We start from the raw sequence: 9,446 nt of genomic DNA, 5'->3' as shown, positions 1-9,446 counted from the left end.
GTGCAATACTGCATCAAAACCATTTTTGGACAACAAAACATTCTGAAATTCTATGAAAGACATTCAGTAAGATCAAGGTTTGGGAAGAAGCATCTATACAGGAATGATAACTCTACAGTCAGAAAAGAATCAACTCAGGTAAGGACAAAGCATTGTCCTTTGCAGAAAGGAGGAAGTCCAGGGTAGTCAACCTGCAACTGTATTATTGGCAGGTAACCCTGAGGGATGATGCTATGTCTGTGGCTTAATGTTGGTCTCACCTGTTGGTAGACAGCACTCACCAGCACCTGTAGCCAGGGAAGCTTGCATAACTTCCATCATTTCCTTCATGACCACCCTTTTATGGGCTCTTTGGACAATGATCAGAACAACTGGGAAAGATATCAACAGTACACAGAACAGGTTGTCTTATCTATTTGATTACTGAGCAAATCCTCAGCATAGTTCAACTTTGATGAGCATTTTTGTGGGACACAGGTATTTTAAAATCCTTTAACTATTTGTTGAAGTCTGTCCACACAATTTAACCCAGATGTCTTTTTCAACAATGTTCTTTTTTTATTTGATTTAAATTGGTTTTTTTACCTTTATGTTTCTTCTTTATGAATTTCATATCATTGACCTCACAAATTAATTTGATAAGTCATGTGTAAACCACTGTACTGTTTAGTTTTCTTTTTATTTACCTTGATATAAATTAGAGTTTCTTGAGAGTAAGGAATATGAACATAACTTTAGGGAATTTGCTTGATTAATGATCATTGTGGCCAAACCCAACCCAATGTGGTCAGTGCTATCCTTAGCTATACTTGACTGTGCAGTAGAGAAAAGCAGGTTGAAGAAGCCAGTAATTTGTATTCCTCTGTTGTTTCCTTCAGCTCCTCCCTAGGTTTCCCCTATGCCAGACTATAACTAGGAATCCAAATGAACCATATAATTCCTCAAGAAGCTTTGGGAATTGTTTTAGCACAGCAACAGAAATCAAGTTGTAACCTGTTGTCAAATTTGGTGCAAATCAAGGATTGTGTATTAAATACAAAGCAATTAGGATGCTGAGGCAAGCAAGAATGGATTATGAGTCTTTGTCAGGGCTGGTGAGATGGCTCAGTGGGTAAGAGCACCCGACTGCTCTTCCGAAGGTCCGGAGTTCAAATCCCAGCAACCACATGGTGGCTCATAACCATCCGTAACAAGATCTGATGCCCTCTTCTGGAGTGTCTGAAGACAGCTACAGTGTACTTACATATAATAAATAAATAAATCTTTAAAAAAAAAAGAGAGAGACTTTGTCATTGTGTCACTTTGATTCAGTAAGACTAAATCTCATCTGCTATATCTTTGCATCTGTTCCTTTAAAATGAATGTGAATATTTTAAATATTCTCTCTTTTGGGACTCAAGATATAGTTTGGTATTTAAAGGAAACTGGTTCCCAGGTTAAAACTTGCCTATGAATCCACCTCTTGGTTTTCAGTTCCTTCTTCTGTTCTCATGCACTCATGGACATATGAGTGTCTCCAGCACATATACATGATTTAAACCAAATTGGGAAAACAAATCAAACAAACAACAAAATATTTTGAAACAGCTCACAGTTTTACTTTTTCTTTCTCATAAGAGAAGGTCCACTAGCCCACTTAGGCTTAAAAGCAGGAACTCAAACTGTTTTTGAAATTAAATGTTTCTTCAATCTTCTTGCCCAAGCATCCCTGGGGATTATGTACACTTCTCAGATGTACTTCCTATTGTGAACAAACAATCCCACATATTAACCACATAATAAGAAAAAACAGCAGCAGCCAAAACCAAATAAAGGTTCTTCAGGAAGCTGGGCAGAGTTGTGGGCTAATACATGTAATCACTGAAAGAAAAAGGCATATGGGAGACCTGTAAGTTCATCAAAGGCATCATCTGCTACTCAGTGAACAGATGACCAAAATGGTTGCTGAGAGAAGATCTTACAAGTTAAAACAAAGATTTTCTCAGCTTTGAAAGTTTCATTTTTCTATGGTGAACATTAGGATAGGTCACTGCTAGAATTTTCTAGAACTACCACCATCACTTTTTCTTTCAGTCGAAGGCACAGGTATTAGAAAATAATGAAAAATAATGACATATCCCCTTAGAAACTATCTTCTACCTTTTTATCTTTCTATCTTTCTCCTTAATTTCATATCTCTGCATTCTTAATTCTCTTCTATAACGTCAAATTTGAATGAATATTTAGGCAAGAGGCTTTGAAAACCTATTATCAACAGGTAGGCTATGACCCCAGGATACTTTTTTATTTAAAGTTTTTTATTTATTTAACTTACAAATATGACCCTTCTTCCTGGTCCCTTTCTCAGAATTCTCCCCCCCCCCGCTACACTTTGCCTTTGAGTGTGTATTCCCCAAGTCAACCCTGACCCTCATGGTTCCTCAACATCACTCCCCCAGCATCCCTTTTTCCTGAGGCATCAAGTATCTATAGGATTTGACATATCTTCTCTCACTGAAGACAGACAAGGAAGTCCAGTGCTACATATGTGCTGGGGACACAGACCAGCCCATGTATTCTCTTTTGTTGGTGGGTTAATCTTTGGGAGCTCTAAAAGGTTAGTTGATACTGTTGTTATTCTACGGAGTTGCCATCCACTTCATCTCCTCAAATCCTTCTTCTAACTCTTTCATAGTTGTTGTTATCAACAGTCCAATGCTTGCTGATAAATATCTTCATCTGTCTTAGCCACCTGCTCATAGAGCCTCTCAGAAGACAGCCATGATATGCTCCTGTCTCCAAGCACAAAATGGCATCAGTAATAGTGTCAGGGTTTGTTGGCTGTGTGTAGGATGGATCCCAAGTCAGGTCATTCCTTCATTGTTAAAATTACAGTTCTGAAGTAGTAATAGAGAATGTATTGGTGGGAATCATTACAACATAGGAATTGTAGTAAATATTCACAATATTAGAAACATGGATAACCACTGCTCTAAAATGAGAATAACTTGTTGGTGTGTATTCGGTTTCAAGGATGAACATGCTGCATTCTACAACCCATTAAGGACACTCTGTACCTGTAGAAGTTCCTATTCCTCTCCCAGATGTCCTTAGTTGTTGGTAGTTTTTGCTTGTTATGACAGATGAACATGATGCCCCATAAAATTTGTTTCCTTTCATGTTCATAAGTACATTAATATTACAGGGTTTTTTGTTGTTGTTGTTTATGCTGTCATGTTCTAGGGGAAAATGTTTTACAGTACATGACCTGGTATTCTTTTCTTTTTGTAGGACATGATTTTAATATTTTTAACTGTTAATATTCAACAAACGTTTACTTTAAGATGAATTTATTGCTATGCCTCCCTTTTCATTTCTGGTTTTATTAATTTGGATATTGTTCCTGTGCTCTCTGGCTAATCTGGATAAGAGTTTAATCCGTCTTTTGATTTTCTCAAAGAACCACCTTCTCCTTTGGCTGACTCTTTGTATACTTCTTTTTGTTTCCACTTAGTAGATTTCAGCCCTGAGTTTGATTATTTCTGAATGTATACTCCCCTTGGGTGTATTTGCTTCTTTTTATCCTAGAGCTTTCAGGTGTACTGTCAAGCTGCTAGTGTAAGCTCTCTCTAATTTCTGTTTAGAGGCACACAGAGCTATGAATTTTCCTCTTAGCAATGCTTTCTTTGTGTCCCATAATTTCTGGCATGATGTGTCTTCATTTCATTCAATTCTAAAAAGCCTATAATTTTTTTTTCTTTATTTCTTCCTTGGCCAAGTTATCATTGAGTAGAGTATTGCTCATCTTCCATGTTTATATGTGCTTTCTGTTGTTTTTGTTGGTATTTAAAACCAAGTTTATTCCCTGGTGATCTGATAGGGGACCTGAGATTATTTCAATCTTCTTGTGTATATTGAAGGTGGTTTTGTGACGGATTATATGGTAAATTGTTGAGAAGGTACCATGAGGTGCTGAGAAGAAGGTATATTCTCTTGCTTTAGAATGAAATGTCCTATACATATCTGTTAGATCCATTTGATTTATAACTTCTGTTAGTTTCACCATGCCTCTGTTTAGTTTGAGTTTCCATGATTGGTCCATTGCTGAGAGTGGGGTGTTGAAGTCTCCCACTATTATTGTGTGTGGTGCAATGTGTGCTATGAGCTTTAGTAAAGTTTGTTTTTGAATATTGGTGCCTTTTGTTTGGATTATAGATATTCAGAATAGAGAGTTTATCTTCGTAGACTTTTTCCTTTGACCAATATGAAGTGTGCCTCCTTATATTTTTTGATAACTTTGGGATGAAAGTTGATTTTATTCAATATTAGAATGGCTACTCCAGTTTGTTTCTTGGGACCATTTTCTTGGAAAATTGTTTTCCAACCTTTTATTCTGAGGTAGTGTCTATCTTTATCACTGAGACACGTTTCTTATATGAAGCAAAATGCTAGGTCCAGTTTACTTATCCAATCTCACTCTGAGTCTTTTTATTGGGCAATTGAGTACATTAATGTTAAGAGATATTAAGGAAAAGTGTTGTTACTTCCTGTTATTTTTGTTGTCAGGTGTGGGATTTTGTTTGTGTGGCTATATTCTTTTGGATTTTTTGAAAGAAGTAATAATTTTTTAAAAAAAGAAAAAAAACGAGTCCAATTTTTCAATATACACATTATGAGCAAAAATATGTTAGCTCAAAAAATTGCAAATCAAATTCAATGATCCATATATGTCACTAATTGTAATCTAACCAAGATACATAAATTATCATAACACACATACATTTGTGTTGTTGCAATGAAATCAGAGACAGGACTGTTTCAAAACTAATACCAACTAGACATGAATGAAATCCAAGACAGGACTGTTTAAAAACTAATATCAACTAGACATGAATGAAAATATATGGTATATACTANTATTAGTAATAAAATTCTNTCTCATAAATGTCACCTAAATTGTTCATTCNTTTAAGTAAAATGTATGAGATGGACCTCAATCATCTTAATGATGTGTGAACAAACATCAAACAAAGAAATATTTCATCAAATATCATTGACTAACAGCAACTGATTAGCAGCTAAGACATCTGCATGATAACTCAGTGAATGTCTGCACAGGTACTGATATTGGACAGGATGAGTTTGAATCTTTATTCAGGCATTTTGGGGTGTAGCATAATGACATCTTCTCCAGACAGCAGGAATTACAGGAAGCTAGAAGAGAGTTTGTAAACACGACTACCACACAATAGTATTTGAACAGCAGAGAGAAAGCTCACCTACTGGCTCACTTAAGACTGCCCTTCCCTACACTAGACAACGGGAGACATAATGTCCCATGATTAAACTCAATGTCTGAATGAGATGGAACTTTTATGGCATTCTCAACTCCTGTCTAACTATGGAAGTTCTGATGAAATCCATTGTGTCCATACATATGGTTGTTGACACATGGTCTGCTCCAAGCTGTGCAGGAGAAAATTTTCCTTGGGAAGAATTATGTCATGGATATGCATGAAATCATGGCACCTGAGGGTAGAAAACATGATCTCCAAAACATGTTTTCAAAANTATGTTGATCAAAAGTTTTCAGACCTCAGATGTAGAGCCTGAGGCCAGAATTTTCCCTATGTATCCAGGGAGCANGATATAGGATGAATGGTAAGGAACTGTGAATATAATAAGTGGATCTCCAGACAATAGTAGCCTTAAAACAGACGCATAGGTGTAAATGTTGTGTAATGTTTGTCTGCATAAGAATCAGATTTCACAGCAGCTCCATCTNAGATCCTAGCAGACATGAAGCAGCTGTGTGCTTTCCCTATTTCATTTTTGCTCCTGAAGTTTTCTCTCATCTTGTGCTGTTTGACCAAACCAAATTGCTTTTGGAGGATAAAAAATAGTGAAGATAATGAATTAAATGATTTGCGAAGAGATTTGCGAAGGGAGTGTCATTTTTACATTTGGGCAATTGATAAACCTGTTGAAGATAATTTTTATAATTTTGTTTTAAATTTTAGGTAAGTCATTAACTTTATTTCTATGTCAATGTCATTAATTAAAAATATTTAGCTGTATACACAAACTGTGGGTTCTGTTCTCTTCCTGACTCTGTAACTTTAAGAATCCCTGAAAATTAATTATTCTATCAGTCACTATTTTAATACTTTGAAATGTGTCACAGTTTAGTTTATTTTTAATACATTAAGGTCCAGTTCACAATGCTGGACAATGAGATAGTCTGGATTCTCTCTGTTGAGTCTTTGTTGATAACATACTTTGAAAGATATCTCTTCATCTGCCTTGAATTCACAATCCCCACCTTTGTCAAGAACTCAATATGAAGAGACTGCATCACTGCCTATATTCAATTGTCTCCAATGATTCCTGTATGAGCATGCTTCTAAATGCCTTCATAAAAGGGTTACCTAATTTTGNTCTCCAACATATGAACATTTATTCTTTCATTGAAATATTTGTGTATGNTTTGGTCTACTATACCTGATTACATATANNNTTNTGAATATACATATACTTTGCTTTATAAAATAGTCTTTAAATGAGCCCACCCTACAATTCTGGATTTTATACTGAATGTGGAAAAAGACTGCCAGGCTTCAGATTCTGTTACCAGAATAAATTTTAGCTGCAATTACACAAACGCACAGGCACAGATTAGGCTTATTATCAGTATCAGATAGATGGTTACTATTTCTATCAACTACTGAACAAATTTAACAGTAGTCAGTACTTTATATATACTCACATTTCCTTTCAATTCATCCTATGTCATGCGCCCTGGACACATAGGGAGGATTCTGGCCTTAGGTTCTACATCTGAGGTCTGAAAAGATAAAATATAGGAGAATTATTGTATTTCTTGTGGGGAAAAAACTGTTCTAAATGTTGCTATGTAAGTCTGAGATCCAAACTGTGAGATGTTATCATTTTTGGTTGCAAATCATAAGGGAAGTCATGTTGAAATCACTCAACTTTTAGCTAATCAACGTGCCTGTGACATCTTTCTTTCATAAACCAAGGTTTCCTGTGCTTTTCTGTCTCTGGCTCTCATCCTATCTCTTAGTCAATTTTCAAGTCCTTGGGATTAAACAAATCCATTTTTCAATTGGTAGCCACGGTACACTGTACACTTTGATAGTGATGGTTGCTTCCCATTATGATGCTTCTGTGTTAGGTGAGTAGGAATTTCAGTTCTGATGTATTCTGCATTTCCCCACACCTCATTGCAAAAAAGAGTGGCAATTCTCATTAGTGACAATTTTAAAAGCCATAAATTTTAAAATTACAAATATATGAACTGTGTCAATACACTTTTCTAGATTAGAAAGAAAAACTTAGTGTTGAACTCTCAATCCAAAAATGAAAATTTCAGCAAAAGCCCATTTTTGGTGTTTTTACTCCTGATGAGAGGGAATAGCTAACAATAACAGATAAACTGACAACTGTGCTGGGATAGAGAAGATCTCTGTGCTCAGACAGCACATAAAACATCTCAAAGAATTAGGAAGACTAAGGTATTAAAAGAATTCTGATAATACATTTACAAAACAGAAGTAGTAACAATACACTAAAATGTAACATCAATTGATGTGTAAAAGGGNCTAACAGATAATATTCTGGTTATATGGTATATTGTATCATTTTGTATATTTTGAAATGTGTAAATAAGATTAAATAAAATGTACCTTAAAATAATTAATCTGATTGATGATATTAACAGTTGTAAATATTAAAATCATGATATNCAAATATAGAAAACAAATAAAAATATGTTCAAAAATATAATTCATAATTTTTCATTGTGAACAAAATTAGCATTTTCTTAATGTTTAAGTTCAAAGAGTTTTTGTTATTTGGAACTATGTAAGATATTCTTACTCATAAAATAATTTCTCTACTAGAAACACTGATAATCTTCTTTAAGTAAACTGATTGTTAGAAAGTCTACACTGATATCAGTTGTTATCTAATAAGGGCTTTGAATATATTTCTTAATGATTCACTTTTTAAAATTTTGTGCTCTTTTACTATGCTTAATTTGCAGAGAGTATTTTGTATGGTTTGAAACAATTTAATAATCAATGTGAGGCATAGGATCCTCAATTATGGATGTTATTAAATATGCATTAATGCTATTATGGGTATAAAAGGATAGGAATATAAAAGTTGAACATAATTTAGATATATTATTTGATTCTCAAAATATTCAATAATATTAAGATATTTGATGTATAAAATGCATTTAAATAGTAAAAAATAAAAGGAGAATCTATTATGCATTTCATATGCGGTTTAAGTCATGCTCTTTTATGTATCTGTGTCATTAAAACTCCAAAGTTATTTTATAGCAGTCTTACTAAACAGAACTGTGATCTAGTTCAAGGATGGCATTCAGAGATAAAACAATATTTATTGATTTTAATGAATACAAAATGGATCATATCCTAGTGCCCTATGTCTATGAATTCTTAAATTGTATTCAGCTCTAAAGATTCCTAATATATGAGACTCATTTCAGGTCATTTAGACAGAAATTTTGTATATCTCCTAATACAAACTTTACTGCAGTTGAAATTTTATATTCCAATCATCTCCCTTAATCATCACTNTGCCTTGTTTTAGAGTATCACCAAGTGAATATGAGTTTCTTCTGGTAATAATTTTTGCTACTGATGAGATCAACAAGAATCCTTATCTTTTACCCAACATAACTTTGATATTCACCATCGTTGGTGGTCACTGTAATGATTTATTGGGAGGTATGGATAAATCATATTCACAAATAAATGGACATATGAATTTTGTTAATTATTTCTGTTATTCAGATGATTCATGTCTAATAGGCCTTACAGGACCATCATGGAAAAAATCCTTAAAACTGGCAATGGATTCTTCAACACCAATGGTAAGAATATGTGACACTGAATGGGTTAACAACATTGAATTACATTTACAAGTGCTTACAAGAAAACTTGGACAGAATACATTTATGAGTGTGCTGCTACACACACGCACACACGCACACACCATATTTATTAAATAATCAGTTTGTAGATGTACTGTGCAAACAGGAAAATCTGTGTTCTAGGAAATTCAGACTTGTCAGGAATAGTCTAGAATCTAATAGGAATAATTCATGATATTTATAATACAGTCATACTATTCTTAACAGGAGTTCTGAAAGCNAGTGCCATTACATGTATATAATTCCAAATATCCTAATAATCGTATTTCTCATGTGGATGTTTCATCCTCTCTTCTACGTCCTTTAGGTTTTCTTTGGACCATTTAATCCTAACCTACGTGACCATGACCGGTTGCCCCATGTCCATCAGGTAGCCCCCAAGGACACACATTTATCCCATGGCATGGTCTCCTTGATGTTTCATTTTGGATGGACTTGGATAGGACTGGTCATCTCAGATGACGACCAGGGTATTCAGTTT

The 9,446-nt window shown here is 34.5% G+C and overlaps 1 protein-coding gene across 1 annotated transcript in view; it reads left to right on the top strand.

Annotated features, from left to right (window-relative positions):
* Window positions 1-5,778: 5,778 nt before the first annotated feature.
* The window catches only part of LOC110314914 (vomeronasal type-2 receptor 116-like), a gene marked incomplete at its 3' end in the record, with an annotated part of 8,121 nt that continues 4,453 nt past the window's right edge, over window positions 5,779-9,446 (top strand). Inside the window, exons 1-3 of the mRNA XM_021189106.1 lie at window positions 5,779-5,999; window positions 8,623-8,905; window positions 9,273-9,446. Of these exons, the coding sequence (XP_021044765.1) occupies window positions 5,779-5,999; window positions 8,623-8,905; window positions 9,273-9,446 (678 nt within the window). The remainder of the gene's footprint in view (window positions 6,000-8,622; window positions 8,906-9,272) is intronic.

The sequence above is a fragment of the Mus pahari genome, unplaced genomic scaffold, assembly GCF_900095145.1.
Source record: "Mus pahari unplaced genomic scaffold, PAHARI_EIJ_v1.1 scaffold_11849_1, whole genome shotgun sequence".
NCBI lineage: Eukaryota > Metazoa > Chordata > Mammalia > Rodentia > Muridae > Mus > Mus pahari.
Note: the sequence above shows the minus strand (reverse complement) of the source record. Positions and strands in the feature narration are given on the sequence as shown.